At 47.7% G+C, this 16,435-nt stretch overlaps 1 protein-coding gene across 3 annotated transcripts in view; it reads right to left on the bottom strand.

Moving 5' to 3' along the window:
* Positions 1-16,435, bottom strand: part of PYROXD2 (pyridine nucleotide-disulphide oxidoreductase domain 2) — a 529,340-nt gene that overhangs the window by 483,746 nt on the left and 29,159 nt on the right. Inside the window, exon 2 of one of the 3 annotated variants that reach the window (XM_086922605.1) lies at positions 2,673-2,861. The exons of 1 other annotated variant lie outside the window; for it this stretch is intronic. In XM_086922605.1, the coding sequence (XP_086778731.1) occupies positions 2,673-2,808 (136 nt within the window). In that variant the 5' untranslated portion in view covers positions 2,809-2,861. Of the gene's footprint in view, positions 1-2,657; positions 2,862-16,435 lie in introns of those variants that run through there. One more of the 3 variants, XM_086922606.1, reaches the window with a different exon arrangement.

The following is a 16,435-nucleotide window of genomic DNA, read 5'->3' as shown; positions in this document are numbered from 1 at the left end:
ACCTTACTACTGAGCAAAAGCCCATGCTCCTTTTCGAACAATACCTGCTAAGGTTTTCTCTACCGAAGGATGGACTCACTCCACCGAAGGAACCCGTGTACATTACTGGGTCAATGAGAAAACTGCAAAAGACCCTCAATACAACACTGTAGTAAGAACTGCTTTTCTAGTCCTTTTGATAAACTCACGACTCTGCCAATACTTCTAAATGGCATCTCCACCTCCTCCAGCAGTGAGCACGCCCACAGCTCTGCCAAGAGACTGGAACCCAACGGGACAGAAAACCCTGCTATTCAAGAAGATGGGCCTGAGAAGCTCTGTCAATGCAGCTAACTACTAATGCCTGCCATGCTATGCCATTCATTTAGTAGCACACTGACATTCCTGCCACTGCATCTCAAACCTAAAGCACAGCATCCTCCGCCATTTCACTGGTGAGCCCCTGAGCACGCCTGGCAATGTTTCCGTAGGGAGGCTTGGCAAAGACACTGAGCCCTAGCATACATCTGGCAGTGCACCTGAATCATAGCACATAACATTGTATGCTATTCCAGTACTGAACTCAAACTCATCTCTGCCCATTTGAATGATGAACCCCTGCTGAGTCCCACCAGTCGGCTGAATCATAACATCATTTCAAACAATTCTAGTACCGAGCTCATGGACAGATTTATACATTTACAGCATTTCGTGCTATTCCAGGACTCAGCCGCGCACGCTTCTGTCTGTGCCCCCGAATCATTCCAGACACAATTCCATGCCTTTTGGATGCTGAGCCCCCGCCCACTCCATCAATGTTCCTACATCCTCACACTCGGTATTTCATGCTATCCTACTGCTGAGCCCCTGTGCAGAGCCATCAATGTTCACACATCCTCACACTTCATGTTCCAGCACTCAGCCTCATGCACTTCTATCTGTGCACCCGAATAATAGACAGCATTCCATGATTCATTCTTGGTATACACCTGTTACAACGCAACTTTTACAACTACCTACTATTACAACGCAACTTTTACAACGCATACCATTACAACGCATTGCGCTGGGGGGCGCTCTAGGATAGGGAATAAGTTTAATTTACTATCCAACACCTTCCCTAGTGTCCACGGGGACTGGAGTTGGAATAGTAAATTATACTTACCACTATCCAGCACCTCTAAGCGCTATGCGTTGTAATGGTATGCGTTGTAATGGTAGCGTTGTAATGGTAGGTAGTTGTAATGGTATGCGTTGTAACATGGTACATCCTTCATTCTTTTGAACACCGAGCGAGCGGCCAAACCGTAATAAATCAGGCGCCCGGTGGGAGATGCCATGCGCTTGTACATCGCCTGTCTGGCGGCGGGCACGCACATGGTTTGTCTCTCTTCGTGAAGGGAAGCGACGACAATAGATCTCGTTAGTGAAGCAGCTGCGCTGCGTTCGCTAGCGAGACCTAAAAAGAGAGGTTGGGGTTGTGGGAGGGAATCGGTCTTTGGATGTCCTCGAGCTCATCTCCCCACCTTAAGGTATAGAAACAAGATCTTGTGCTTCATCTACTCAGGTAACTGCTGGAAATTGTTTTGCATTTTTTCTGAGCAACTAAATCAAGCTTGCGACACGGTCACCACTCTGCTGAGATATGTACGGTCAGATGGTGAACAGAAAAGTAAAAAATGCAGGCATAGGTGATCTCTATTAGAAGTTGTCCAAAAAGTGATACAGATGTTTAAAAAGGGGATACATATGTTCAAAATGTGGTACAAAAACGATCATAATGAAAAGAGAGGAAATTCAGAATCGCTATCAGAAATGGGCAAAAAAGTAATAGGTACCAATTGCAAACACCAGTTTTGAGACACTACTGTCAAAGGTCAGAAGCTTCAAAAGCAGCCGCCAGGCCGAAATATGCAAGATTTTATTACCAAAGCCCTTGACTCCAGGAGGATGTTGGTGTCAGAGGCTTTCGACACAGAAACTGTCAGCATATAAGCCCTTCTGACTTGGTCAATGTATAAAAAGTGGTTTGAATCTCAGAAAGACATGCAGATTTAAACCTAGGACCTGTCCTCCCACAGGTGAAAGCTGAAAAAAATCTACAAAGAATTAGAAATTAATCATTTTGTCTGAAAAAGTTTTTTTTAAATCACTTTTGCTATAATATCTAGGTTCTAACCAGATGTGTACAAGTGTTGCACGCTTTGCAACCATTCAAAGCACTTTTAGAATAGCAACCCTTGCAAACTTGAATGTGAAACATCTCAATACAAATTGATTGTGAGGGTACCACTGGCTGGAAATAAAGGGTGGTGGCAGGCAAGAAGAATCCCAGACATCAACATTTTGAAACTTGATATCTTCATCCCCAGAAGCTCTCTACCCCCCTTTCCAAGCACTGCACTAGCCTTGCAAATGCCACGTCAGTCTAATCTTCAAAAAATACCCGAATGCCCCCACTCTCGGCAGTCTCTCTTATACACACTGTGAATTGTTTACTACTGTTTGCATAATTTGGCGTGCTTTCAACCGACACTATTACGACCCTTCTTTACCAACTTTAAAAGTGTCGAGTAGTATGTACGCAACATGTGAATGTTGTGGAGTGCCTCTTGAAGCTTCGATTTTGCTAAGTGTTTTCACATGCTCATTGCCTAGGGCTGCACACCACAGATTACACGCTGCCGGGTTACCTCCTCCCACGATGACCGCATCGTACTTCAGTTTCAATTGCCCTGTTGCTCTGGAGTGGTTCCTGAAGCTGAACTTGGACACCTCTGGCCAGCATCGGAGTCGCCCCACTAACCGAGCACCTCCTGCAGCCGTCATTAGTTCACACCAGATAGGGTTGCTGTGCTGCTGGACGTGGACGCTCAGGCTGCCTGCCTTGGAGCCTTTGCACTTTAGCTTCGTCGACAGCTCGCGCCCCGTGCCGAATCAGCAGTCACGTCACGTGTCTCGCGCACATGAACTTGAGGGCAGAAGAAAGCAGCAGCGTAGCAGGAGCAAAGAATGAGGCCTCAAGGCAGGGACTAACGCGGGCACACTGCCAGCCTACTCGGTTGAGGCAGAGACTCTCAATTTTAAAGCAAAAATTGCTTTATTTTAGGTGCCTCCCGCCTAAAATTGCCTGTTTCAAAGCCCCTGCAGCACTGCAAATACGAGTGAGGGGAAGAAGGGGGTGGGGGGGGGGATGGGGTGCGGCGGCATTCAACCTAAGTCTATGCATCTCTGTGAGGTATGTATGTGAGTCTTTGGGTCCCCTGACCACATTCTTTCTGCAGGAGAGAGAGGCCCTTCATATCACATCACGCCACTTCTTCAAACACAGAAAAGTTAAAGATCAAGTAAGAGGGAACCTACAAATTATACTGAGACAGAACGCACAAGATAAAGAAAACAATTACGTTTCTTATATTTTTGCAGTTTCGTATAGCACGAACGTAGCCCGAGGGAAGTGGACCGTTTTACATGAGCAACAGATTGCATTGAAAAAGTTCAGAATCGTTTTCTTCTGTGCTTTTAGGCAAGGGGAGATAACTTGATTTGCCCAGAATCATAGGATGCTGAGCCACCTGTGCTCAAACTGGTTATTCCCTAATGCCTCAGTCGCCAGCTCTGCCCATTAGGCCACATGTCCTTTTGAATGAAGCTTGCAAAAAACACAGAATGTAGAACAATGTCATACATTCACCCCAGTACAAAGACCTGGGCCTAAATCCATCGTTTATTTGCACTCCACACCACCCTGGGTTAGACACTGGCTATATGCAAATCAGCTCTGACCTTGTGCCTCATGGGAACAGGCTCTCCACACCACTGGAGTCAAGCTATCCAGGCTGATGAAGGCTGATAGCCAGAAACCGGTCCTTGGATGCTTGATTCCGGTCTGGGAAAGACATGGCTTGGTAGTTCGGACTGGACTGTTCCCATGAGGCACAGGGTCAGAGCTGATTCGCATATAGCCAGTGTCTAACCCAGGGTGTTGTGGAGTGCAAATAAACGATGGATTTAGGCCCAGATCCTTGTACTGGGGTGAATGTATGACATTGTTCTACATTCTGTCCATCAACTGTGTTTTTTGCAATTTTCACCGCGAGTGTGCTGGGTATACTCAGACTTGAGTCCCAACCGGTCCTTGGATGCTTGATTCTGGTCTGGGAAAGACATGGCTTGGTAGTTCGGACTGGACTGTTCCCATGAGGCACAGGGTCAGAGCTGATTTGCATATAGCCAGTGTCTAACCCAGGGTGGTGTGGAGTGCATAAAAACGATGGATTTAGGCCCAGATCCTTGTACTGGGGTGAATGTATGACATTGTTCTACATTCTGTCCATCAACTGTGTTTTTTGCAACTTTTGAATGAAGCACTTTCCACCCCTTCTGGCCAGTTACAAAGATTTATTGCATGGGGCCAAATTGTGTCAAACACGAATCCAACAAAACCTTTGACTGCTAAGCAAAAAAAAGAGAACTCACGTTTTCATCTACTTATTGTATTGTATAGCAACCTTTATATAGCTCTTCATACCCTCATAAGGTGTGCTGATGTGCTTGCATGCATGAGCAGCACGCTACACCATATGGAGTGCGTGGCCCCAAGTGCAAACACTATATCTAGTGTGGGGAGCTCAAAAGTACTATGCATATTAAATAATTTAAATACTCTCAGTTGAATTATTTAAACCATGTAATATTTTAAATATTTATAATAATATAATGCAATTATTTTTTATAAAAAATTTCTTCATTGACTTAGATTCATCATTAAATCTTAAATGTACAAGAGAAATGTATACTTACAATAACAGTTTCTTTGAGGGCATTGCCTGGTTGAAAAAGATAGTTGACCCCGCCTCCGTGAGCTCTTTGCTCTCTGGATGAGACTCCATCCCCATCCTGCTGCTGGAACTGACTAACTGTCTCCCTCGGGCTGGCTCACCTTTACATTCACCCCGAGGACCTGCAGACACTGTCCTTCGCATTTCCTTGCCGCTTCAGAGCAGCAGATGACTAATGGCATGGGGCGTGTCCTGGTGTGACACTGTACCCAGTTCTTGGGCCTGGCTCCCCATCCTCGCAATGTAGTAAGGCCCGCTGGGCTTTGGTAGGGGAAGCAGAGTCGTGGTCACCCAGCTTTTGATTCCTGTGGACCAGGGATGTGGATGGGAGCATAGACTGGGACCGCAATGAAGGGGCAGCCCGCTGGGATAAGCCTGCTATGGCTCATGCCCGGATCTATCATGGGTGCCTACGTGGTGGGAGCGGATCGCTGTTGGGCTATGTGCAGCAGGCCCCCGGCTGCACTATAATCTGGGTGCTGATAACCTGCAGAGGGCGGAACCTCTATATTAAAGGCTGAGAGTTCCCCAACGTGACACATGGCGCCGAGGGGACGCCGGTACCATGTTTGGCATCTCCTCCACCTGCATTAAGCAGATTCGCCCAGGAGGCCTTGGCACCTCTTTTCCCCACGCCCCACGTTCTGGATGCTGCTCTCAGCAGGACTGAGACTGGCTGCTGTGGGCCCTGAAGGTCAAGCTGTGCCTGCTCTTATCTCCCTGGGTGTTGGGGTCCGAAGATCCCCCTCCGACTGCCCCAGCGGGAATCTCAATTCAAGAACACTGCTTGTCACGGCTGATGAGAGGGGGTCTGATTGCTCAAGCTGCCAGGGAGGGGACCGCCCCCTGTGCAATCGGGTCAGGGCTCCTGCCCCTCCTCTTTATCCTCAGTGCATGCCGCTCTTCAGAGGCCTACATTTGCGCTTTGGCTGTTTTCCCACTTTGTGTGTGGTGTCTCTGTCAAAAGGCAGCTCTGTGGACTTCAGGCCAGCCCCTTGTGAATTTACTGTGCATCAGTTCCATAACGGAGCGAGGGGTCCAGCATCCTGCTCAGGCGCAATCGAAAATAGATAAATTCATGGCTCTATAGGCCCCGCAACCAAACAATACTCTGCAAAAGCACCTCCCCTCTGCAGGCGGGACAGCTCAACACTACAGACAATTTTCTAGCTATCCAGACCTCCAGTTGAGCTCTGGATTCCAGGATTATTGAGTTTGGTGTGGATGTCATACTTCCATGCTGGGATCTCCACAATGTCTCAGATAGCATTGGAGGCGCCAAGGGCTGGTTATCGAACCTGAAGGACTCTGTGTCAACCTTGAAGGCAGAGGTGGCTCGCTTGACCAAGGTGTCCCGGAGTCTTGAGATCAGTGCTAAAGATGCTGAGGACTGGCCTCGCCCTAACAACCTTCGTTTCCTGGGCTTCCCTGAAGGTGTCAAGGTAGCAGCTCCTAAGAACTTCCTTGTGAAATGGATCTTGTCATGGGTCCCTGAGGGGCACCTGTCCTTGTACTTTGTGGTGGTAAGGCCCACAAGTTTTTTAGCGGCAGCCCCCCTTCCGGGCCCCCTCCATGTCCAATCATTGTGAAGATATTGAACTTCAAAGATAGAGATGTGATTCTCTGTTCAGCTTGCGACCTTTCCCCCATACATTTTCAGTCAGCTCGGGTCCTAGTATTTCCTGATTACAGATGCTTGGTGCAGCGTTAACAGAAATCCTTTGAGGATGTCAGGAACCAGCGAAGGGCATTGGGCTTGCGATGCATGCTCCTCTTCCCGGTCCACCTACAGGTGATTCGCACTTGCAAATACTTCTTCTTCGATACTCCTAAGGCAGCCTGGGAATGGGCCACTGTATCCCAGCCACTTCGTGAGAACTAACCTCCTCCATGAGGGGGTGGCAGACTCTCAAAGGGACCGACACTGTCCATTGCAGCAGCCACAGCAGGAGTAGGGATTCCTGCAGGCGCTGTGAATGGGCCATGAGGTACCCTGCCTTTTCTACTACAGATGCGCCTGGCCCCACAAGGAAGGTACTCGGGGCCAACTGACACGGATGAGTTCATCCCACTGGTGGACTTGATGATCCTACCTTCTGTGTCACAGGGGATAACAGACAGGGCTGGACCCTGAAGGGGGATTTTCATGAAGGCCATTGGACGTTACTGTATTCTTGAGCCAGCAGTGCTGTATCCTATTTGATGAGTAATTCCATGGGGGGACATCGGTGAGTTTCCCCAAACATTGGTTTTCTTCTGTTGTTTTCTCTAGTGATGGGGAGACAGATGTTTTCTGGGGTGGAAGTGTGGGGGAGGGGATGGTTGGAGGGTGTTTGGGGTTGTTTGGCCCATTAGGCCATATGTTTGGTTTTGTTTCAGGCAGGCTGTGACCCCTGTTCCCTTTTATTCACAGGAGTCTCTCACTGGTAATACCTGGAGTGTAGAACACCATATGAAGCCGATGGCTGCGAATTCAGAACACCATATGAAGCCCAATGGCTGCTAATGTGAATTGCCTTAATGAGTGCATGAAGCTGAGTGCAGTGTTGGGATTTTTCCCAAGAGTCATGCCCCTGGTGTGCTCTTACTTCAAGAGACATACCTCATAGGTATGCCCATTCCTGGCTCCATACAGATTTGAAAAGGTATACCATACGGGCCACACCAGGGGCTCTTGAGAAGTGGCTGTTCTGATTCATAAACACCTTCCCATGGTCGTTACCTGTAGTTCATAGGAGTCACAGGGCAGGTACGTCGCCATTGAGGGGGTGATCAATGTGTTTTTGATCTGTCTATGCAATCTGTGGCAATAGATAAATGTTTCTCTTGATTTATCTTTACCGATTTTGTCTCATTCGTTTGGTCATATTTGTTATCCCAAGGACTCTATATGAGTGGCTAAGCCTACGGGTGCCGCTCGTAGGCTAAGACTTTTCCTGGGCATTAACTTTCCAGCCTCCTTCAACGTGCATTGAGCACCAACGCGCCCCTTGTAAGCTGCCAGCTGGTCAACAAGGGTAGAGGCGGGACTGCGAGGACCAGCGTTCCCAGCGGCGTGGATCGGCCGCAGCTGGTCCTCTTCCCGCCCCCTTCACCTCCTCTTAAAATCTGCGTGGAGCGAGTGAGCCTTGGGACCCTTTCTGCAAGGAAGCGTTGTTCCTGTGTTGCCGCTATCTGGCCATTCTGCCACGCCTCGCGGCCCCCGCTCCGCGGGAGCCGCTCGTAGGCTAAGACTTTTCCTGGGCATTAACTTTCCAGCCTCCTTCAACGTGCATTGAGCACCAACGCGCCCCTTGTAAGCTGCCAGCTGGTCAACAAGGGTAGAGGCAGGACTGCGAGGACCAGCGTTCCCAGCGGCGTGGATCGGCCGCAGCTGGTCCTCTTCCCGCCCCCTTCTCCTCCTCTTAAAATCTGCGTGGAGCGAGTGAGCCTTGGGACCCTTTCTGCAAGGAAGCGCTGTTCCTGTGTTGCCGCTATCTGGCCATTCTGCCACGCCTCGCCGCCCCCGCTCCGCGGGAGCCGCTCGTAGGCTAAGACTTTTCCTGGGCATTAACTTTCCAGCCTCCTTCAACGTGCATTGAGCACCAACGCGCCCCTTGTAAGCTGCCAGCTGGTCAACAAGGGTAGAGGCGGGACTGCGAGGACCAGCGTTCCCAGCGGCGTGGATCGGCCGCAGCTGGTCCTCTTCCCGCCCCCTTCTCCTCCTCTTAAAATCTGCGTGGAGCGAGTGAGCCTTGGGACCCTTTCTGCAAGGAAGCGCTGTTCCTGTGTTGCCGCTATCTGGCCATTCTGCCACGCCTCGCGGCCCCCGCTCCGCGGGAGCCGCTCGTAGGCTAAGACTTTTCCTGGGCATTAACTTTCCAGCCTCCTTCAACGTGCATTGAGCACCAACGCGCCCCTTGTAAGCTGCCAGCTGGTCAACAAGGGTAGAGGCGGGACTGCGAGGACCAGCGTTCCCAGCGGCGTGGATCGGCCGCAGCTGGTCCTCTTCCCGCCCCCTTCTCTTGTTCTTCCTTTATAACTTGTGTGGGCAACGCGCACGCGGGACGCGCGCGGGGCAAAGGCCGGGGCGAAGACCGGGCAAAGAGCGGGCCGTTTAAGGCCGTTCAAGGACGGCAGAGGACGGCCCAGGCCCTGAACCCCTGTATCTTCGCCCTGAAACCACCACCAAGGTAGGCTGGACTGTTATTCAACCACTTACCCTTCTGAGGCCCCATTTGGCATCTGGTTTAGTCTTACAGATGTCAACCATGCGCCACAAAACTAGAAGTTGTACCAAAAAAGCTATGGGAGTAGCACAAGTGACTGGCCCTATTGATCTTTTTATCTCACGGGTAAATGAGACAATTGATAAGAGTATTGTATTGCTGGAGAAAAGAGTCTCCTTGGACCTTATGAATGCCAAGCGCTCCTCCCTGGGCTCCCTTGCAAATGCAAACTCACCCTCTCAACAAGCCCTGAACAACTGCTCCCTACCCCTACCCTTGTCTACCATTGGCACAGTTACAGTACCGAGCGCTGTCGATTTGTCAGTTACTCGATCGGACACGGATCCGTCCTTCGTGGATCTGGAGGCGACCCCAGACCTAGAAGCCTGTCAGACACCAGAAGAGATGGAGCCGGGCCTGGATGGGCAAACTGTTAAGTCGACACCCTCCGTGCCTAGCGACCCTGGGGGTAAGGTTATTATTACACCAATAAAAGCAGTGTCCAAGACTAAGCCTAAGGAAAAGCCTAAAGCCAAAGCCAGGAACCACAACTTGGTATCACCTACTCCACACCTGGCGTCTGGCATCCCCTGCTGGGTCGAAAATATGGTTACAGACCTTAAGCAGGACCTTGAGGCCACAATAGCAGCACAAATAAAACCTCTGATCTCTAAACTTGACAGACTCACGTCGCTCATTAACACGAAATGGCCCAACAAGATAAATGAGCCTGGGTCTGTCCAGCTACAAGGGACTAGAGAACCACTCCCTAACCCTCAACCCTCTGCCAAGTTCCCTAAGAATGCACCTAATAAGGCGAAAATACCCTCATCCTCCAAGGACCCACCTGTATTACACATGTCCCATTCAGGGAATAACTCCGTTCAACTCCCACTCCCATCCACCCCAAAGGTGGTGGGTGCTGCCTCGACCCTGCAGCAACCAGCTGCTGGTAATAAATCTACCATCTCCCAAGCAAAGGATTCCACAGGGAAACTTACGAACTCTCCAGTTTCTCACTCTACCAACAACTCTGAAGCCCCTAAGCCTAAGCAGGCACGCTACAAATCAATCAGCCTGCCACCAGAAGTCTCTCCTTTTGTGGTTGTGCTGACTGCCGTTCCCCCACTGAAGGAGGGAGTCAAAGAAACATTTGTAGAGCTAAGAAACAAATGTGCTCAGTGGCTCCAATTACACAGACCCGTACCCAATAATGTGAGTGGGGAAATTCTCACTGTGCGTAGAGGGGACTGGGTGGGTAGGAGCAAGAAAACAATGCCAGGGGATGTAATCACAGTCAATTTTAGGGATATAGGGGCAGTGAGTTTTATTTGCAATACACCTAACAGTGGCCCTGCCACTCAAATTAAACCACTCCCCTTGTCTTATTTCCTTCCTAACCAGCCAAGATCTAATCTTCATCGGCCTACTATTCCAAACAATAGAGGGCCTGTATATCCCCCGCAACATGCCACTAAACACTGGAAGCAGCCACCAAATTTTCCATCTTTATTCCCGCATCATGCTGGCCTCCAGTGGCAACAACCTTTCCACCCTTTACCACCCTTTTATCAACCTGCTCAGCAGTGGCAGCAATTCCTCCAGCCTCCACTACCTGCCAACCATCAGTGGCAACAGCCATGGCAGGACCCGCCTTCTTCCTTTGACCCCTCATACTCACAGTTCGCCCACCCTAATAGGTACTGTGTACTAGACAAGGTAGATTGACTTACCCTCATGGGAGGTCCAGCCATTTCTTCCCCTCCCATTATTAACGTTATGGAGGATGTATTTCCATCTACATCTCTCCTCACATGCCCAGAGGTGTCACCCCCTACACCAACTAGGGACAGTGTAGATCCACCTAATTCTCAAACAACTGTTATTTCAGAAGGTGATCCAACACATGGTGAGCTAAAAATCCTTAGCTGGAATCTTGCAGGGATTTCTAGGAAATTAGGCCTCCCGGAGTGGAATGCCTTGGTTGACGCCCACAAAATCTGCATATTCCAAGAGACATGGGCCACTGAACCACTGCATCGCGTTGGGTTTGTCACTTTCTTTACACCAGCAGTAAAACCCAAGGCAGGGAAGGGGCGGCCATCAGGGGGGCTCATTATCTGGGTAAGCATCTTGCTTAACTGCCGGATAACTATCAAGAAGGCAGGAACCCCAGATATCCTTGGTATTTCCCTATTGGGCCCACGTGGGGGAATAACTGCTGATCTGTACAATGTCTATGTCAGAGGATCTAAAAATGGGTGTATTTCACCAACAGTAATGGAGCTCGAGGCCCAACTAGGGGAGCAGAGTGGACTTGGTCATACTATAATAGCAGGGGACTTCAACTGCACATACGAGCCACTCCCCCTAGAAGGAATACCTGACCTAGGAGAAGAGGATAGTAGGTGGGGCATTCCCACCCGCTCTATCCCACCCATCAAGCGCTGGACTCGTAGCGCAATCCATCTAAATGCACTTACTTTAGAGTTCGGATTAAGAGCAGTAAATGGCCGTACACGATCCGATCTGTTGGGTGCTCCCACTTTCAACAGAGTTGGTCACTCCACAAGGATCGACTATATTCTGCTGGACAGGGGACTCTGGAGTTTAGTTATAGATATGGTTGTTATTCCTACCATAGAGAGCGACCACAACTCACTTTCTTTATCATTAAAAAATTCTTGGTCCACTGAAGTGTCGCCAGCCCCATTGAGTTGCCCACAGGAGATTACTGTCTCCTCTTGTGGTAGGCGCCTTAAGTGGAGCAAGATTATGTGCAACACTGACAAACTATCCACCATAGATGAAGTGGTCAAAGGCACGCAAGAAGACATTGGCTCCATTGACTTAACTAAGGCAGCAGACAAGGTTACCACTATTTTTGAAGCAGCCATAAAAACCATAGGGGACCTTTTCTGGGCACAAGGGTCTGTAGGGAAACCCAAACCCCTATCTAAACCTAAAGGCAGGCACGACTGGTACTCGGCAACATGCAGAAAGGCCAAAACATGCTTAATTGAGGCAGTTAAAGGGAAGTCCCCTCTATTAATCCAAACCGCCAGAAGTGAACATAAAAAGGCCCTGCGGCTAGCCAAAAGGGAGTGGGAAGATGCCTACTGGCTAACCCTTAAGGAAGCAAGTATGAAAAAAGACTCCAAATGCTTTTGGGACACTATAAGGGCACGTAATAGACCAGATAGTGACCTCTTAACTTGTAACATCCCGGGTCAGGTGTGGGAGGCTCACTTTTCCAAACTTTACTCCTGTCACAACGGACCCAATGGAGGAGGGCTTGTTCTATCCCCTCCTCACATTAATTATATGCTTTGCCCTAGTGACTCTGATTTTACACTAAAGGAAGTGGAATATGCAATAAGCTCTATTATTCCACAAAAGGCTGCTGGACCAGATGGCATTCCAGGAGATTTGCTAAAATCCGATAGTGCTAAATGGGGCAAACTGATTCACTCCCTCCTTGTTGCCATCTGCAGGGGTGCCCCCATTCCCTCATCATGGAAGGGGGCGGAGGTGGTCCCTATTCATAAGAAAGGTCCAAGGGAAGACCCATCTAACTATAGGCCTATTAGCTTGCTAGATATCAGCCAAAAAGTTGTCGGTAAAGTTCTCTTACTCAGAATCCTTAACTGGGTAGAAGAAAACAAAATTCTTACCGACTTCCAGGCCGGCTTTAGAGTAGGCACTGGAACGATTATGCAAGCATTTAGGCTTATGATGGTTTATTGGAAGGTTGTAGTGATAGGCAAGGGCAGTCTTTATCTCGCATTCATCGATTTAAAGACTGCCTTTGACCTTGTCCCTAGGGACATGTTATGGAAGTTTCTGGCTGACATGGGGCTGCCACAGTACTTACTATCCCTATTGGTCAGGCTACACCAGGACAGCTTCGCCCAAGTTAGGTGGGGCCCTGGAGGGGAGAAAACGGGCTGTATTCCGGTCGAGAGAGGGGTCCGCCAGGGATGTGTTCTGGCTCCCACCCTCTTCTCTTTGTACATCAATGGGGTGGTCGAGCATCTTCTCAAATTTCCATCTGATGAACCATCCCTGGCTGGTGAACGCATACCGACCCTCCTCTTCGCGGATGACACGCTTTTAATCTCCAAAACCCCAATGGGACTCCAGAAACTTTTGGACAATTTCCAATCATTTTGTACTGACCGAGGCCTAGTAATAAACACCAACAAAACAAAGTACCTGGTCCTCAATCCTCCAAAACAGCATGTGCGTTCCCCTACCCTAAACACTGAGCTTTTGGAAAGGGTAAAAGTTTTTGATTACCTTGGGATACGCCTTTCAGACAAAATGGATTGGACGCCTCACCTAGACAAAATGCTGCTGAGCCATAAAAGGATCACAGGTGCCCTTCTAAGGGAGCAACGTTCCAGCTCAACAAAACCAATAGGAACAGTCCTTGAGATCTACGCAGCCAAAGGTGTCAGCTCTGCCCTTTATGGAGCGGAACTTTGGGGCTTTTCATCTACCGAAGCGCTGCAAAGATCTGAGAACAACTTCTGTAGACAAATAATGTCCCTTCCACATAGCACCCCACTACTTCCTTTATTTATGGACCTTGGCTGTACACAGATTGCCGAAATCGCGAAATTCCGTCCATTACTATTATGGGCCCGTATTTGGCGGGTAGAAGAACTCAGCGGATATGCAAAAGGCCTTAAAGAAATTATGGCATCACCGAACTGGGACAGAATCAAATGGTTAAAAGACATGAAAATTCTACTGACCAAGTTGGGCCTACTCGAGTCTTGGCTAAGTAGAACCTCACCCCCAAAGCAAATACTCAAAAATCTCTATCGGGACTGGATTTGCTCCCAAAGACATTCCAGCACGTCTCTTGGCAAGCTAACAGAGGACTTCCTGATGTTTAAAGACTGTCCCAGGCGGGAGCCCTATCTGGACATAATTGGGAAACCCTTTGCCCGGACCTTGTATTTTAAATTTAGAATGGGTACTTTGCCACTGAACACTTTTACCAAAAGATGGAAATCCTGTATAGGCAAAACTGATGTATGTCCTTCGTGCCTAGCCAACCCAGAGTCATTGGCGCATTTTCTGTTTGTCTGTAAGGAATATGCTAATCCAAGAAGGGTGTGGTTGAAAAACCTATGCCATCAGCTGGGAACTAGGAGCCATGATGTGGCAATCAGGATTCTTGTTTCGGACAGTTATGTACCCTATGCGTGTGCCCTAGCCAAATTTCTATCTTGGGCTTGGGCTATCCGAGCCAAAAAGCTAAAACAATCTGTTTAATCTTTTTTAGAAAAAATACTCTAGCAATGTTTTAACTTTTTTAAAAACTAACTGGCTACGCAACACTGAGCAAATAATTTTAGAAACTTTTTGCTTGGACCAGAGATACAGAATTCCTCTTTTAAAAAGTAAAATTTAAATTGTAATTTCTTATACATTTATTGTTTTGCTTTTATGATAATGAATTTTTATTGAAATAAAGCTTTTTGACTTGACTTGACTTGGCTAAAGAAAGTTTTAACTATTGAATTTTGAAAGTTATGGTCAAGTTAGCAATTATCTATTCCAGGTCCTCATGGGATAGTTGCCTGCATCTTCTTAATATTCTAGTCCCTATCAGCAAAAAAAAAAAGATCCATTGGAGGACCTAGATGGCATGATAATGGTGGGTAACAGAAGAAAAGGTAATCAGAATAGAATGTATTAGGGAATGGGCTCAATAAAATTAGATTATTGTATGTGGTAAGAACATTTTAGTGAGCTTTCGACTGCAATAAGGGTCAGAAGATGAAGAATTTGGAAACAAACTCGTAGCATTGTGGCGGAGCACATTGTGGAGCCTGATCAGGAGGTTGCTATCCACTGCTGTTTTTCATGGATATGTGTAGTTCTGATACATTTTTGTCTGAAAACATCATAAATATACTGTACCAAAGGCTTTGTGAATATAATTGTAGTGAACTGGATGTATGGAGGGAAAATGGTAATAAATCTTGTCAAAACATTTGTGACAAATGTGTTCATCCAATTATTACATGAATCAAAGACCTGGAGAGTGGCACACAAAAAACGTTCTGAAAGGTGTTGCAGTAGCAGGACACTAAATTTTGAGGAAGGCAACAGGCATTCTTTCATGTACAACTAAACACAAGGTACAACAGTCTTCATAGTTAATGATTTGCCATGTGGCATCCTTCATTACAGGATTCTTCCATTTAGCATTTGGATACGCTTGAGTGTACTGCTGTCTCAGAGATGTATGTGTCACGGCGCATCAGGGCGAAGTCCCACAGTCAGTGTGCATATGATTAGGCTGCTTGGTTCTTCACATAGTAAATATTCTGGAGTCTCACCTGCGGCAGGAGAGGAAATACTTGTGGTTCGGGACTGTTTGGAACTACATTTCCCATGACTACTTGTGTGATGAAGAGGAACATGCGTACGCATGTGAGGGCGGAGCTGCCTACAAAGGCACTTCCACATTCCAGACGTGCCGATTATTTTGAGTGCCACACTGCTGAAGAACCGTGGGGATTTGTATGCTCCAGTACGGGTTTTTGTTGTACTGCACAAATCGTTTTGAACAGCAGCTGTGTGTGGTTTGATTCCCTTTAACAACACAAGTCCTTTTGGTTTGCAAACTGACCCACGCAGTACTGTGTGGTGAAAATGCTGGCATTAGTTCCTCCATTGGTGAGTCACACGTCTTTGACTCATGCAGAGAGGAACATTAGTCTTTTCAATTTTGGTTACAGTGCACATCCTGATTGCACTATTATTGGAACACTAATAGAGTACTTAAGCTATAAGGGTATATGGAATACTTTTCCAGAGCTCAGAAGAGCTGGATTAGCCAATCATTGATATTTATCTTACTTTCTACTGTTCACACTGTTCTCTGTAATATTCTTTAATATACAAGCCCTCATTGATGGAATGGCTGATACCATTTAAGGAGATATATTACTGTTGCTCTGCGAGTCCTTCTTAAAGTTGCTATTAGTGCTATGAAGTTAATAAGCACATGGTGCTCTGATGGATAATATTTTTTATGCTCTTGTTTGCCGCTTAACAGGGGTCATGTAGAGTTCCTGGACATATTGCTCTTCAACCCTGTGATAGAAGGCAATAGTAGAAAAAAAAACAACAAGGCCAAGAATGAAAAATCCCTGGCAAATAAATGAATGCTTTTGGTTTGATTTAAGGCTGGAGTTAGGGAGATACTAAGGGTTGGGATAATGTTCTGTGTCTGGGTTAAGGTTGGTGCAGCACAGTGTAAGGGGTTATATAAAGTATAATGCATGGATTAGAGCAGAGATACGATTTAGGGTCAGGTTCAGGGTAGGAGATTGCGATGTGGTGGGGGATGTGTTAGGTTAACTTTGGGATTGACTGGGTTAT

This window comes from Lissotriton vulgaris, chromosome 5 (assembly GCF_964263255.1).
Source record: "Lissotriton vulgaris chromosome 5, aLisVul1.2, whole genome shotgun sequence".
Taxonomy (NCBI): domain Eukaryota; kingdom Metazoa; phylum Chordata; class Amphibia; order Caudata; family Salamandridae; genus Lissotriton; species Lissotriton vulgaris.
Note: the sequence above shows the minus strand (reverse complement) of the source record. Positions and strands in the feature narration are given on the sequence as shown.